Consider the following 16352-nt stretch of genomic DNA (forward strand, 5'->3'; position numbering starts at 1 on the left):
AAGGTATCTTGAACTAACTTGATGGTAGTAAGAAGATGGTTTTCTTACCTAGTGGCGCATAGGCTGTGTAGTTCTTGGTTCTTGGGTGCAATCTACAGGTCGGTCAACACTCATATGAATTTTTATAAAACCATTTACTGTTAACAGTCAAGCAAGGCCGCAACCTGATCCCGATGGACCCGAACGGCCTGTCTGACCCATACGTCAAGATGAAGCTGATCCCGGACTCGGATAACGTGAAGAAAAAAACCAAGACGATCCGCAGCACGCTGAACCCGGTGTGGAACGAGACGCTGAACTTCGACCTTAAGGCCGAAGATAAGGATCGGAGGCTGCTCATTGAGGTACCAGTCAAAAATAAAAAGAGTGATATGCTGGAAGGAATTTAGGCAAAGAATTATTCCCTAATTATTTGATTTAAGTCAACAGTACCTAATGGCAGTAATTTATATTGTGAATGAGTTCCTAAATCTATGTATTTGGGTATTCATATTCATAAAGATGCTTCTTGATTTTGAATCTTGTCAAAAGGTCTTCGATTTTCTAGATAATATTGAAATGACTAAGTTGTTCATGAACACATAATTTGGCAATGCTTTCCATTATGGAAGGATCAAATTTAGCCCATTCGGTATGTAATTATTACAATCTCCCATTTGAAGTCTAACAAGACATCAAATTTCAGGTGTGGGATTGGGACCGCACCTCCCGCAACGACTTTATGGGTTCGCTGTCCTTTGGGATCTCCGAGGTGATGAAAGCACCGGCTGAAGGTTGGTTCAAACTCCTTACCCAAGAAGAGGGAGAGTTCTACAACGTGCCAGTACCTGAAGAGGGTACTGACCTTGCTCAGCTCAAGAACCAGATGAGAGCCACTAGTGTGGGCGCTCGTAGGGCTCCTCCACCGCCTGATCGAGAGGTTCCCCATAACATGGCTGCAGCTGACGTCATTAGAGCATCGGATTTCAACTTTATTATGGTGCTTGGCAAAGGATCTTTTGGTAAGGTAAGCTTGAGATTAGCTCAATGGCGGGTAGGTTAAGGACAGTGGTTCTAGTTTTAAGGGTTTCTTCAGATTTGTGTTATTTTGTTACGTTATTGATTTTGTTCCATATTTTCTGTAATTCATTAATTTCGTTCGTGTGCACTGTTTAGGAACTTATGCCTTCAAATTTGTCTTCATAGTATTTCTATCTTCAAATTAATTTAATTAATTTTATCTATGTCTCCATCATTACCCTAGCATCTACATAACTTAAACTAGAATTGATGCTACTTGGCTGCTTAATCCACTGATAACCAGGTAATGCTGGCTGAACGGCGTGGCACCGACGAGCTGTACGCGATCAAGATCCTGAAGAAGGACATCATCATCCAGGACGACGACGTGGAGTGCACTATGGTGGAGAAGCGGGTCCTCGCGCTCAGCAGCAAGCCACCTTTCCTCGTGCAGCTGCATTCTTGCTTCCAGACTATGGTGATTTTCAAACACATTATGTTAAAGTAAAAATTTTATCAGGTCAGCATTCAATATTGGGGTCTCGTGCGAAATCAGGAACCAATTATACCCAGAGAAATCCAAAAGTTATACCCTGTATTACATGAAACCTAACATACTAGCAAGTCAGTGTGTTACATAGATACTCCTCAAAAAGGGAAAAAGGTGTGATGTGTGTGTGTGTATAAAAAAACATGATGTATGTTTTGTAATTCCAGGACCGGCTGTACTTCGTGATGGAGTATGTGAACGGCGGCGACTTGATGTTCCAGATACAGCAGTGCGGCAAGTTCAAGGAGCCCGTCGCTGTGTGAGTGATAAACAAAAAAAAGTCTGATAACAGATGGTTTCAAAAAGATAGTGTTCGGTACTGGAGCGATTTTGATTAAAATATAAAGATCTGACAAATATTTAACAGAAATGGTTTCTCAACGATTATTACCAATTAAACGACCGGTACAAGAGTGAATGATCAACTGCTGTTTCTATAGCAAAAAGTGTCACAAATACAAATCCATCACAAAAATATTTAAGTGCTACCCATAGTACCGAATGCATAAATCAACTTGATTGTCTTCTTTAGGCACAGAAGGATCAAGTACGAAATTACCTTATTAACGTATTATCTAATAATTGTTGTACATATTCTATTTATCCTACTAGTAGACCGTTTCAAAGATACGCGACATCATAACGATTGACATACTTTTTCTTTGTCCAATGAGATTAAATACTTTACTCAAACTTTACAGTTTCTACGCAGCAGAAATTGCCATCGGTCTTTTCTTCCTGCACTCCCGCGGGATCGTGTACCGCGACCTGAAGCTGGACAATGTCCTCCTGGACCAAGACGGCCACATCAAGATCGCCGACTTCGGCATGTGCAAGGAAGGCATCACCGGCGACAAAACTACCAAGACCTTCTGCGGCACTCCCGATTATATCGCCCCAGAGATCATCTTGTACCAGCCGTATGGGAAGTCCGTGGACTGGTGGGCGTATGGTGTGCTGCTGTATGAGATGTTGGTGGGCCAGCCGCCGTTCGATGGAGAAGATGAGGAGGAACTGTTTGCTGCGATTACTGATAACAGCGTGTCGTATCCGAAGACTTTGAGCAAGGTAATGCTGTGATTCTGTGTATCGTTCGAGGAATTTGGTAATATTATGTTTATATAATGATGCAAATTTTTTGCCAGTAGATATACCTGAAATCTCACTATATACATACTTATTGATTTTATATTGTTTCAAAATAGTATAAACTTTGTTTTATTATGGGTTAACTTAGAAATAGTATTTTCCATTTCACTTTTTGATTTTATATTGTTTAAAAATAGTATACATTTTGTTTTATTGCAGGTTAACTTAGAAATAGTATTTTCCCTTCCATCTATAATTTTAGTATGGGAACATAAGAAGTCTTAAAAACTCGACTAATGACCATTTTCAATAGACGATCCTGATAGCTATCTTCAAATCGGTACCGTAAATTGTCCAATCAATATTATTTTACCCATGGTAACAGATTATTTTGATTGGTTAATGTCGGGCTTGGTTCTAAGTAAAAGACTTTCCCGCCCTCACACATACCGCTACAACTCCTGCAAGTCAGGATCATCAGTGGCACGCATTTATGACACCGAACGGTGAAGCTCGACCATTCTCTGCGAACACTAATTTGTCTTTATCCCGCAACGAAATAGAAAGATAGATAGATAGGAGTTGGGAATATTGTAAATAAGCGATCAGGATCGTATATCGAAATCGGCTGTAATAATAGGATAGTTTCCTATGTTTGATTTAGTTTATTATTTTATATGTAACAGAGATAATATGAAAAAGAAATTATTCTATGAAATCGGCATCAAAATTGGTTGAGGAATAAAGCAGTTATGCATATTTGGAATATTGTTGTGAGCAATAGTGGGGGCGTGGTGGGGATAACGCGCTGTCCTTTTTTCATTCACGCAGCGTTATGGTCCGTGGCATTAGGTGACTGCACATTTCAATAGTACTGTAATTTGACAGTTTCCCTTTCCACCAAATTTCAAAGCTTTGTAAGTTATTTATTATTGCGCGGATTTTAAAAATTCTTTTCCGATAGTTTTTATATAAAAAAGATTTTGATAAATGCATTTTAAAAAGTTGTCAACTACCCTATTGTGACGGCCCGCTCCACGGCGCGCAGGAGGCGAAGGACGCGTGCAAGGCGTTCCTGACGAAGAACCCGTCGAAGCGGCTCGGCTGCGCGGCGCGCGGCGAGGAGGACGTGCGCACGCACGCCTTCTTCCGCCGCATCGACTGGGCGCGCATCGAGGCGCGCGACGTGCAGCCGCCCTTCAAGCCCAAGATCGTACGTGCCCGCTTTATATCATTACTAGCTTTTGCTCGCGACTTCATAAAGTCCTAAATATTTTCCTGGGATAGAAAGTAGCCTATAACCTTCCCATGGTCTTAAACTATCTCCATACCAAATTTCATAAAAAGCCGTTCAGTAGATTTTGAGAAAATCGATAACATAGATAGGCAGTTTTTGCGGACTTTGTTTTATAATATGTATAAATAGATACTGTTATGAGCAACAGCCCTAGAGACACGCGAGGCCCCGGGCGGAAAATAAAAAGTTCTCCTGTTTTACCAGTTATATCGGTGAGATTGTCAAAAGGAGTCCTCTAGATCCTCTAGGAGGTCGCCTTCCCCTAAGGCCGGCTTTGGCTGTTATATAATGGCTTTGTTTATCCATTTACTCGTCAAGTCTTCTCTGTATTGAACGAAAATTAGAATTCGAAATATATACATAAAGCAAATTATATAATCTAATGGTAAAATCCAATAATATATTATTTTCAAATACGACATCATTGTCATAGTGTTATATTGATATTGTTTCTATATGGTTTTCGAGAAAAAATTCGCGTAACTCAATATATTTTTTAATTATTTTTACTCATTCGATTGACCAAAGCTACGAACAAATATTAGACCCCAAGGTCTCTGACAATTCTAAAGATAAGTCCATATTATTCACCTGACCATAAACTGAGACATCTCTTCACAGAAACACCGCAAGGACGTGTCGAACTTCGACAAGCAGTTCACGCAGGAGAAGACCGAGCTGACGCCGACCGACAAGCTGTTCATGATGAACCTCGATCAGACCGAGTTCATGGGCTTCTCCTTCCTCAACCCTGAGTTTGTGCAGCATGTGTGAACGGCTAGGGTAGGTTAAACATCAGTTCACGATCAGAATGTTTGCTGATAGGATATATTTTGTTACCGCCTGGATAGCGATCACTGTATACAAGATGTTAAAACCATAGTGCCCTACGTAAGTGTGTCGCGTTATGGGATCAACCGGTGTATATCCGGTTCAAACAGGCCGGCATAATTGTGTCGACTGGCGAGCGGTAATCATCTCTCGTCAGTCTACATTCTATTGGACCTCACTCTGCTTACCATTAGGTACAGTGGAGTCAATTTCCTGTGCCTGTAAAAAAGAAAAAATACCTCTCCAATAAAATTATGTCACACGTATGCTTGACCTCTAACGAAAAAAGAGGGGTATTGTATGTTGTGTGATCAGTCTATAGTCATACCTATTTCATCGTAACTTTTTAATATAATACGTTAATGTTAGTAATACCAACATTTATATACTGGGGGCCGTTCAAGTATTACGGAACGCAATTTGGGGCGAGGGGGGGGTGTAAAACGTTACGATGCGTTACAGGGGCGGGAAGGGATCTCGTACGAAGCGTTATTTAACATTGTTTTTTTTTTTAATTTTAAAACAATGACAAAGGTATTTGTACGGTTGAAGCAACCTACATCGCACAGCGCTGTGTCAGCGCTTAACACCACACGAATTAATTGTATAAATTTTACCAATCAGTTCACGTTCGATCGTCAACCAGTTCGCGTGTCCTCATTACCATTACCATTTTCGCGACATTCCGGAATTTTGCGTAAAATTATTGTGAATATTATACAAACAAACGTCGCTTTAGAGTTACATAACTTTTGGAGGGGGGGGGGGGGTCGTACAGGAAAACGTTACGGCGCGTTACATGGCGAGGGTTCAAAAATCTTCAAAAATTGCGTTACGTAATACTTGAACGGCCCCCTGAATGCTGTTCAACGTATGCAATGATCACTTTTGGTCGACAGGTCTGGCATCTCTTCACATTGACGCTGGCTCAGTTCGCGGCTGACGACATTGAGTTCAAGCTATCCTCTGCATCTATCGACTGTCTCTGTCACTCATACGACGCCGCTCGTTCGCTGTCTCGTTCATTCTCGATCTAATGTTAAGTTCGGAACACGGTCTGTCATCTTGGTATGAAGGCAAAGGAGTATCTTTAGAGAAACCGTAGGTATTAGGGAGGAGGATTTTTTTATTGCTCATTCCCGTTTTTTAAGGTCACTTTTATTTATAATGTTCACAGACCATCCAGTACGACATGACTTTATTATAATTATTTTAATAAAAATTAAAAAAAAAAGCGATGGTGTTAAGGATCAACGAATTTCGCTAAGCAATATTAAAAGGAATAGATATCATTGATGTTTTGTAGGCTCTCTAATTAATATAAAAAAAATTGTGTTCCTTTTGTTTGAAGATTTCTACTCTACAAGGAATCTCAATTTACTCGAATGATCAAAGTTTTGCAATAATTTTCAATTTGTTTGTTTCGATTGGAGAAGTCGGTGGTAAAACCTTAAAAAATCGATTGCAATCGAGTAAAATTTTTATGTAATCGATTTATCGATAACGTTTATCGATTTTGTTTGGATTATCGTCACATATCAATGTTATTTGTGTGTCGTGTCGTGTGGATGGATGTCGTTAATGTTAGCTTCACACCCCTAGCCTTGTGAAGCGACTATTTCGAATCTCGTCATTGTAGTTAGTCGATTATTGTTGTTTGTCTCTGGCTCGCGGTTTTTTCTCCCTCAATCATTTCGTCCAGAGACAATTTTTTTTAAATACGGCTTTCATAAGGCTGTATCATTAAGTTTTCATTGTCTATGGTAACACGTTGATTTATTTTTAAGGGTACGTTCACTATGGTGATTGCATTTTTATGATGTATGATCTAATCATGTATCGTGTGAGCTTGACTGTCTGCTTCGTGTGCGTTGAATGGTTACTCGTTCGTATTCGTGTGTTTGTGTGTGTGGTTTTATTTTTATACGATTGTAAGGATATTAGATGGTGGATATTTCATCTTTTTGCCATTCTAGAACAAATTATTCTTACATAAAAAAAATCTTGACTTACTAATATTCTTCTATGCCCACCTAATATCTTTACATATCGTCAAACAGCTCACGGCTGTCCAGTAAATAGCCTTACTAACTTAATAATAATGCTAATAAAATACATAATATAAAATTGTAAACACTCTTACTAGATTAAATCGATGTGTATTAAATAAAATGAGAAAGCATTTGATTCTAAATTCAATTGTAATAAAATGACATTTTTAGATAATTATAATTTATTTAAGCGCTTGTTTAATTCGGGATTTTATTGGAAATTAACTCTTGGTGAGTAATTGTAGTGTGTTTGTTGAAATTGCATCAAATAACTATGTTTTCTGCTTTTGCAAGTTACGCGGATTCATAATCTTTCGATATTTCTCTGCGTAGTTTTCACGTTTTTAAATTTTCTCGTTCGTATTCAAGCGAGTAAATTTCGTTTGCTCGTAAGAATTTCTGATCACGAAGACACCATTTTATTATCTACCTTCGTAATATAATTCTGTTTGACGTCATAGGACGTTATTCAAATATATAGTAATATGCTATTTGTCTATTGTAGAACATATAAACCCAAAATTTACCTTCATTTGTGACTTTCGTTGAATTGTCAGTCTGCATAAGGCTTCTTTATCCATTATCCATGTACAAGTTCTTTGCAAATAATTTGATATAATTAATTTTCATAGCCGTAAATGGATGCAATTTCGACTAACAAAATATCGCTTCAGAAAATTTTGATCGCACTTTCTTTTAGCGAATTATTAAATTAAAGATCTTGATAATTAAATGAGCAACCTGTTCAATGAATGGGGTCGAAACGGTAATATTATGTATCAATTATTTTAACTCAATAAACGTCTATATACGTTCAGGGCAGTACTATATGCAGAGAAAAAAGTACTCCATTTCATCTTAAACCGAAAAATCAGCCCACAATTAGACCTCTTTAGTGGATTAAGAGTGGGGCGGTAAAAACAGGGCTGATATTAAACCAACTTATAACCCTTTTGAAAACAAAGATATGAGAAGGTCGCATAAGTCGTGAGAAATGTTACTATTTCAGCCTCCATTTTTGAACAGCTTGTGAAGAGTTACACTTCAATGATTCCCACGTTTTTGTCGTGTGCACCCGCCGTTTATTCCACGGCTATGATGTAACACAATTTATTAGATACATTACTCATTTCAATTCTTTTTTAGGCTTAAGTAATATTTTAAGGATATATAGCTGGCTCATTTTCATAGATTTGTGAATTATATTTTACTTCTAACCAGTGTGAAAATCCAGATTTATTTCAATTAGTCGTCATTGGGCCTATCGTAGCATGGCGACTTGTCAAAATGACGTTTCGTTGTCAATGTCACTTTGATAGCAAAGTGAGATTAAAAAAAAAGAAAGTAGGTTTTATTTTGTAAGAAAATGAGCCGGCTCCTAGGGTAAGTATCAGCTGGAGAGGGAGTCAACGTAGTGGCGCTAACCCCCGCCCCACGGACCCATGGACGTATGGACATTCCACGTAAATTACCTCTAATAGATATACGAAAGATAACTGTCTCCTTTACATAGTTTTCAGTCTCTAAACTCTCAATAAATAGTCAATATTGAGAAACTCAGATTCACCTTGTTTAACCCATTTTCCATCGGAATGATTGGAATGTTAGCCGGCTAACATGACAGCTACATGACATTACGCGTGTCACGGAAAAATAACTTTATCATGTAATGAATAATAAGGTTATATTCCTGTGACGTGTAGCTGTCATGTTAGCCGGCTATCATGTCAAGCATTAAGTAGTTAAGAATAATTATATCTATTAGATGTAATTTATGTGGTTCGTACGTCCAACGCACCACCCGCCACCCCTATACTTATTGGGAACATTGTTTTGACACAGTCACCCTCACATACTCCTCTAAGAAATCAACTTGATATAAAGTTTCAAATACTACATCGTCGATCTTACTGTGAGCAAGTTATCATTTCAAACTTGTAACTCTGAATTCTGCTATTACTGTAAAGAAAGGTTAACACGAAACTTGACTGCTGCAGTCAGAACTTGTTAGGTGAAGGTCGACGCCTTTATTACCGCTCTTTTAAGTCCAATTTATACCATTTATCAACTTTATCCACATAAGATTCCAATCCAGGGTCGTCCTAAGACAATATTAGTTATTAACCCAACTTAGCTATAACTTTTAACTTGAATACTCGATACACGGAACAATGTTCACAAGAAGTGTACACCCAGCTAGAGGTTATTTAGGTAAAAGCTTAAACTCTTCCCATTTAAACGCTTAAAATAGTGTTACTTTGCTTATTATTAAGAATCTTTTAATAAGTAAGAACATAAAGTCACTAAAATAGTAACTTATATTTATTCTTCAAAGTGCTAATTTTAGTTTCGGATTAAATTTTTTGTAAGCATTTCTTCTGGTTTGTAAGAGCTGTGACCAAATGACATTTTCAATTTTAATGTTGGCAATATTATCGATGCGTCTTATTAGCTGTCAACACTGTGGTTTAATAACCAGCTCTTGAGAACTACAAAAAAGTATTCTTAACACCAAATGTTCTTAGATACGCCATTATTGATAAAAATATATTTTAACTTATGTTTTCTGATTATAGTGTCTGCTAGCTTACGCCTTTTGAAATCCTATTTAAGGGCACATTGTATTATTAGGCTTTTGCTTGTCGTACTTTTCTGTCAGAGTGACATGTGTCACGGTGGCATACGTCACTGTCAATGTCACTTTGACAGTCGGAGCGGTGACCAATCACCTAGTATGTAGCTCCTTACTCTGACTTGGTCAGTAATATTTTTAAAAGTTTGTGAAACTTATAGCGTATTTAATCATCATTAATATAAGGATCTCGTTTGTAAATAAGGCATAAGACATAATTTATTTGTTGGGCATACCGCCCGTGTCTCAATGTAGTATCTCTATCACTATTAAATATTGCCTGAAATACGAATTCGAGGCATCTGGTATTGGTCTGTAAGCATTTTCTAACTCGAAGCGAATCTTAAGTCATTCATTCAAGTCAGGTGTAACTTCAATTGTTTTCCCTTGCCTCGTGCAGGAACTGTACCTTTGATTTAATGGCCGACACTAAAATATTTTAAATAATAGTTGTGTGTTCAGTGAGAATTAGTTTTTAATTCAAGATATTATTTAGAGATTTAGAATTAATATATTGTAGCGTTAGGTTGCTCTTACAGAAATCTCTTCGTTTCCATTACATGTATTTTGACGTTTGCTAGAAATGAAATATTCTTGCTACGAATTTGCTATAAGAGAACTTGAAGTTGTTTAAAATATTATCTGTTAAAATCATAAACTATGAACACTCTAGCTCGTACCATAGAGTATAAAACTGACACTGCCTTCCATACAGACGATGTGGTCATAAATAATAAGTCATAACTCACTTATATCAAATTCGCAGCAAATCATTCGTGTGTTTTTCAAAAGTTTCGAAACAATTTTAATATCGAGATGTTAGACACGTTCATTGAATAATATCTCATAAAATTATAGGCCTAAAGTCACTTTTCTGATAGCGTAAGCCCGTAGTTGATACAGGACTTAGTATACTCTTTTTATTAATACATTTTACTAATTCGAAATGTTTTAAAGTTTTACATTGACGATGTTGTAGCTCGTTGCACCGTCACTTGTGCCAAAACTAATTTGTACATATTTTCCATTTTGAAATTTAGCTGTTATACTATGCAAGGCAATTCAGCGGGATATATATATTGTGTTAATTGAATATAGCTGTTTAAGGCGTAAAAATTTAAAAAATTACATTTCGATAACGTCCAATTTATTTGAAAGCCATATTCCATTATCATTGATGATTGTAATTGGTCTTCTTTGAATGTATTTAAATTTAAAATTCATATAATCGCTGATAAAACGCAATATTATATCACTCATTTAGCAAATTTTGCACTGTTTCCTATTAGACATAATGACACTAATGCTATGTTTTTGCATATTTATTCCAATATAGTTACAATTTGTCGGTTTTAAATACAATTAACGCTTTCTGTTAAAAAAAAAGCTTCAATATGTCATTTGACGTCACTTGTCAAAATTACGCAAAAGTAAATTCGATATAATCTTGGTGCAACACTAAATTGTCAAAGGTAAATGTTTTCTTCGTTCCACTAATCACAATTTTATTCGGTTTATAAACACAACTGTGATACGTCATCACTTCACGCGTCTCGAGGGAGAATACGTCAGAACTTCATAGTTATTTTATGACACCATCAATGAGATTTAATATTAGTTCGTATTATTTAAGAATCAATGTGCCAAAAGTAGTTTATTTCGATTCATAATATAATTTACACTTATTATTCTGGTGTATTCTTCTTCGTATGGATTTTGGAGTCCAAAGGCTACGCATAGGTACAGGTTAAATATCAGGGTAAAACATACAGCCTATATTAATATTTTTGTAGACCGGAAAGATGTATTTTAACGTGAAACGGAATGGACATGCGGATTTAGAACATTGCAATGTATCGATATAGGTAAAGAAAAACATCACATGTACATATATTAGTTTCCAAATTTACATGAAATTCAAGAAAAACCCATCACTGTACCTGAACGCGACGCCATTTTGTAAAGATCCATCAAAAGTGCACTTTCCTAATTTATTTTTAATCTATCGCAATCGTCTCACACGTGTATTTTAATAATAAAAATTGAATTTTAACCATTTTAATAAAGCGTGTATCGGTTTGTGCGTAAATTTTTTCTTACCAAAGCGTTATTTGAAATTTCCGCACGGAACGATATATTTGAGATTTTATTGCATATTCTATTAATATTGTTAGAGTAGTAAACAGTATTTCGATTTGTAGCGTTAAATTCGTCATTTTCAAAATGTAACATTGTCATTTTTCGATTTGGAAGCGATGGTCACCACGGAGCGAGAGAGGCGGCGCGCCCGCCGATGTAGAATGGAGTTTTTTCGAAAGTAAATATCGATTGTACTCAACAATATAAATTTCTAATCCATTAGATTTTGTTGTTTTATTTATACTACCTTCTTTACGACACTCAATAACGAATACCTACTTATCAAGCACAGTGGAAGAGAGATAGAGCGAAAGTGCGGTCGGTAGGTTACTTTCATAGTATTCGGATTAGTGATTGAAACACAATCTTTCGGTCTTTTTCCACAGTAATAAATTTTGAGGACATTGCTCAGCGCATTTCTTATATCTAATTATTTCAACAATTTACAATTTGATTTCTGTCTCGCCCCTCATCACTTGACTCAGCATCTGGTTACAAAGAGCAGCGTACGGGTTCATTTCGACCACCTGGAAAAAAAATGCATTATCAAAATTTCCGTGGGCAAGTATAAATGATTATTAACTTAAGTAATATTATTATTTATTGGACTTGTTCTATAAAAATTCTTTTTGAAAAATAAGTCCAATAAATATCTAATATTTACTTGGATAACATATTTTGACAGGTCCATAACGCAATTATATTTTTTTTTTATGTATTTTGGCAATACTTAGGAAATAAATGAAGAAAATTCTGGAAGTAAAAAATTGTATCTCATGTATCCACTTATATACAACAGCTGTGCTTATTTCATAAAGCGCTCAAACTAGATAACTGGTATATTTTTTACCTGTTTCTTAGCAAAACTGCTGCCCAGTTTAGCAGCCTCAGCAAAGGCTACTCTTGCCCCGTCGTCCTTGCCCAGCTTGCGCAAGAGCACGCCTCGTTGGCACAGCGCGAGTGCGCGTGCGCGGTTATTCTGTCCTTTGGTTAACTCGAGCGCACGGTCTAGATCACGCATTGCATCTAAAAAACAAAACATACCTTAATCTTGTGCCATTTACGCTTATTAATTGGTACAATAAACTAAGAACGAAAAGAATACGTGGAGAGTAATATTTAAGTGCCTATAATTATAAAATTGCATTTCAATTTATAAATAAACTAGCGACCCGCCCCGGCTTCGCACGGGTGCAATGCTGATACTAAATACACTACAGAAAGACTGTGAACGTTGTATATCAACGATGTTCACAGTTTATCAATATAGCGGCCCGCTCTGGCTTCGCACGGGTATAACATAATAAAATAACAGTATTTCTCCACTATTTAATGGATGTTATTATACATATGAACCTTCCTCTTGAATTACTCTATCTATTAAAAAAAAAACCACATCAAAATCCGTTGCGTAGTTTTAAAGATTTAAGCATACAAAGGGACATAGGGACAGAAAAAGCGACTTTGTTTTATACTATGTAGTGATAAAATAAATGTAGATACGCAGACGAAGTTTTTTTGAGTAAGATCAAAGAAGGAAAGAAAAATGAGTCCCGCTGATTCTGCGTTTGTGTCATAATGAATTGAAACACAATTTTGCTCAGTTGTTAAACCATTTATTTGAATCCATAAAATGGCAAACATTATTTAGATTCCCTTAATTTTTACTCTCCCACCAGTTTAAAAAAATATTTTTTACCAGAGAACAGGCTTATTAATTAGAAACTTACTCTTAAACTATTGTTCATTTGCTTACCATCATCTTTCTGCATAAGCCGTAACAGCTGCGCTCGGTCGTTGTACGCAGCGGCCGCGTCTGGAGCAGCTTCTACTCCTTTGTTTAAAACCTCTAATGCTTCTTGTAATTTTCCCGCCTCAGCCAGTTTAGCTCCTTTCGCGCAGAGAGCTTTGGATTCCTCAGAAGCTGTAGGTAAATCTGTGAAACATTAAATACATAAGTAAAGTATATAATCAAATATACGAAACATTATCAGAAATAAAGGGTGAAAAAATTATAGTACTAGAATATCTAAAATTCCTGCATACAAAATTAATTACTCAATATTATGTAATATTGAACTTCTTGAGATACTTTAATCATTTATTAAATAGTTAAGTAGATATCCTAAAATAGAGGTACTTATTAAAAAATTTAACTTACATTATAAGTTATTTCATAACTTTAGTTTAAATTGTTCTAGAATACATAGGCAACTAAGTATGAACTTGGAAATTAGAATGGATCTATAACTACTAGGTACTCATTATGTTACAAAGTTAAGCAGCAACCGTAGTGTACTGACTGGTACGTTTTTCTTAATATACTGTTTTGTTTTAATGAAATGTCAGTTTGTAAATAAATGGTTTTCAAATGAACAATCAAAATGTTATTACCAAGTTTCTTCAAATTTTACAGCAATGAAACTAATAAATTACGCAATAACACATTACCATCATCTTCGAACTGGTCACCGTCGTCCGCCACATCGCCGATGGTCACCGTCGGGTCGAAGATGCTTCTCAGCACAGCCTTATCTCTCTCGCTTAAGTTATCAAACGACATTTTATGTATTTAAGTATACACTTGCGTTTCAAACCACAACTTGTTTTGAACTGACTCGAAGAAAACTTGTTTTCTCGCTGTTTATGTTAATTAAGAACAATATTTCTTGACTGTTCATGGTTTACATTTACGTATTTTTATCGGTTTATAGCTACTTAGATAGTTGTCGTATGTAGAAGTCCAATTAGGTGGGCTGGTATCCAATGTCTTTCTATCACTAAGCAGCATTCTGCAAAACAGGATTTGAAGGATATTCTAGGATCTAGTCGCTTTATTTGCTAAGCAATAGCTATTATAACGCACCTATGGGGGTGCATAAGGTGAGCCTCGCGGCACACCTTGATTTAAAACAAGTACATTAATACTTTTGAATGAATTATTTGAAATACCTATATGAAACGTCCGCTTTGTCCCGTACGTCTATGGCTTTGTTATTCAAACTTTGGATGTTCCTGCTAGTTTATGGACAGTCTTAATTAAAGGTTCTCCAGTGGTAAAATGAAGACAAAAACTACCTAATTTGTAAATCAATAGAAATATCGATACTATACTGATTCTTAACAATAGAACTTAAGGATCAATATCATTAGCAAACTTGAATAGATTATTATCTTCCATCGTGGTGGAGCAATAATAATGCAAATCAGAAAGATTGTTTACAAGCATCTTGTTATCTACAAATCTAGAATTTCGTAACAGAGTAGCTAAATATTACGATCAACGACATCGATAAGAATATTTTATGGCTGTGCTGAATGGAATTTCTTTTTTGTTGATTTATTTCTTAAACTCGACAAGAACAGTTTTACACTTAAGTCTATTATGTTCTCTGTGGCACCAGGTATAAGTCCTGACCGGGGACACCTCTCAAATCTGCTTTTGATTATCTATGCTATAAACATCACGCCAAAAACTGTAATAAGTACACACACACATGTACACTCAAGCCGTTTATCCCCGAACGGCTCGGCAGAGGCGCAACTGGTGCACCCACTTTCCGCCTCATGATACAATAGGGGGTGAGCCTATTGCCATACCGGGTACAAATTTCAGACTCCAGGCTGATACAGAGAAAGAAAACCCAATGCATTGCCAGACCAAGAATCGAATCCGAGACCTCAGCATTGTAGCCATACTGTACAAGTAGGCCACCAAGGCAATCAAAAATAGTAATGTACCATATTGAACTTTGAATTACAACACACTCTTAATAAAATAATGATCCATTCAAAAATTGCCAATTTGTGGGAATCGTCAAACAACCAATTTCTGTTTGCGACCTTTTAGATTTTTCCCTTTTTTTCATGCTATAGGTTTAATTTTTTACCCATTTTTAATAAGCTCAATTTTATAGCAACTTCAAAAAAAAAGGTAGCAAACAAAAATTAGTTTTCCGACGACTGCCACAAATTAACAATTTTGAAATAGGTCATTATTTTATTAAGAGTGCGACAAGCTGAGCGGAGTGGTATTGCGCTGCGCTCGTCACCCAGAGACATTAAACGTTGGGTTATAACTGTCATAACTCAACATAACTTCAATGTCCTTCAAACTGGAACGCAACAATACTTCCCAATCGCCAAACACATGCCAGGCGAATTTAAAATACTTTAAATTAAAAATACTGCTAACTGGGTCAAGTAGCAAAATAAGAATACAAGTGTCGAGGTCTGTCTTAGTATAATTTATTAATAGTATGCTATTATGATTCAGTCGATTGGATGCAACAATTGATTACTACATACCTAAATAAATTTAGCGAGGGCTAGAACAGCGTAATATAATAATTTATTACGACGAAATTTTAAAGGCCGAAATATCCATGCATATTAATTATTTTTACGTTTTTCTTTCAACTGCGAGAACTAATCACTAACTAGACGTGAATTTAAATTCTTTACTTGTTTAGTTACCCAGATTAAAGGTGAAACAAAATGTATGAAAAATGGACCTTAAGCTATAACCTTAAAGAAAGTCCATATAAGGCGGAAACCTGTGCTAATTATTTATGCGCGTAAATTGCACAATGCATAACTTGTAACATTTATATCCGTAAGTATATTATATTTTTTAAATGAAACTGATTTTTTGCCAAGTTTAGTACTACGTATAGTTTTTCCATGTTTTTTTCCATCGTTTAAGGTGGTAGCTCAAGGTCCATTTTCATACATTTTGTTTCGGCTTTAATCTGGGTAACTAAA

General features: G+C 36.1%; 2 protein-coding genes across 3 annotated transcripts in view; one reads left to right on the forward strand and one right to left on the reverse strand.

Annotated features, from left to right (window-relative positions):
- Nucleotides 1–11810, forward strand: part of LOC115442801 (protein kinase C, brain isozyme) — a 205738-nt gene extending 193928 nt beyond the window's left edge. For both annotated transcript variants that reach the window (XM_030167965.2, XM_030167966.2), the window contains exons 6-13: nucleotides 148–344; nucleotides 686–1006; nucleotides 1304–1477; nucleotides 1717–1808; nucleotides 2251–2617; nucleotides 3687–3851; nucleotides 4557–4718; nucleotides 5666–11810. In XM_030167965.2, coding sequence (XP_030023825.2) covers nucleotides 148–344; nucleotides 686–1006; nucleotides 1304–1477; nucleotides 1717–1808; nucleotides 2251–2617; nucleotides 3687–3851; nucleotides 4557–4709 — 1469 coding nt within the window. In that variant the 3' untranslated portion in view covers nucleotides 4710–4718; nucleotides 5666–11810. The remainder of the gene's footprint in view (nucleotides 1–147; nucleotides 345–685; nucleotides 1007–1303; nucleotides 1478–1716; nucleotides 1809–2250; nucleotides 2618–3686; nucleotides 3852–4556; nucleotides 4719–5665) is intronic.
- On the reverse strand, nucleotides 11314–14713 carry LOC115442802 (tetratricopeptide repeat protein 36). The gene is made up of 4 exons (XM_030167967.2): nucleotides 14040–14713; nucleotides 13345–13524; nucleotides 12439–12614; nucleotides 11314–12115 (listed from the first exon to the last, which is right to left on the reverse strand). Exons 1-4 carry the CDS (start codon nucleotides 14149–14151, stop codon nucleotides 12032–12034), a joined length of 552 nt encoding a protein of 183 aa, XP_030023827.2. The 5' UTR covers nucleotides 14152–14713; the 3' UTR covers nucleotides 11314–12031.
- Nucleotides 14714–16352: the final 1639 nt, after the last annotated feature.

Source organism: Manduca sexta, chromosome 14, assembly GCF_014839805.1.
Source record: "Manduca sexta isolate Smith_Timp_Sample1 chromosome 14, JHU_Msex_v1.0, whole genome shotgun sequence".
Classification (NCBI taxonomy): domain Eukaryota; kingdom Metazoa; phylum Arthropoda; class Insecta; order Lepidoptera; family Sphingidae; genus Manduca; species Manduca sexta.

Coding starts and splice junctions, on each gene's coding strand:
- LOC115442802 (XM_030167967.2), bottom strand. CDS start 14,151: ATGTCGTTTGATAACTTAAGCGAGAGAGATAAGGCTGTGCTGAGAAGC. Junction 13,525..14,039: donor TGACCAGTTCGAAGATGATG/GTAATGTGTTAT, acceptor AATGTTTCACAG/ATTTACCTACAGCTTCTGAG. Junction 12,615..13,344: donor GCTTATGCAGAAAGATGATG/GTAAGCAAATGA, acceptor TTTGTTTTTTAG/ATGCAATGCGTGATCTAGAC.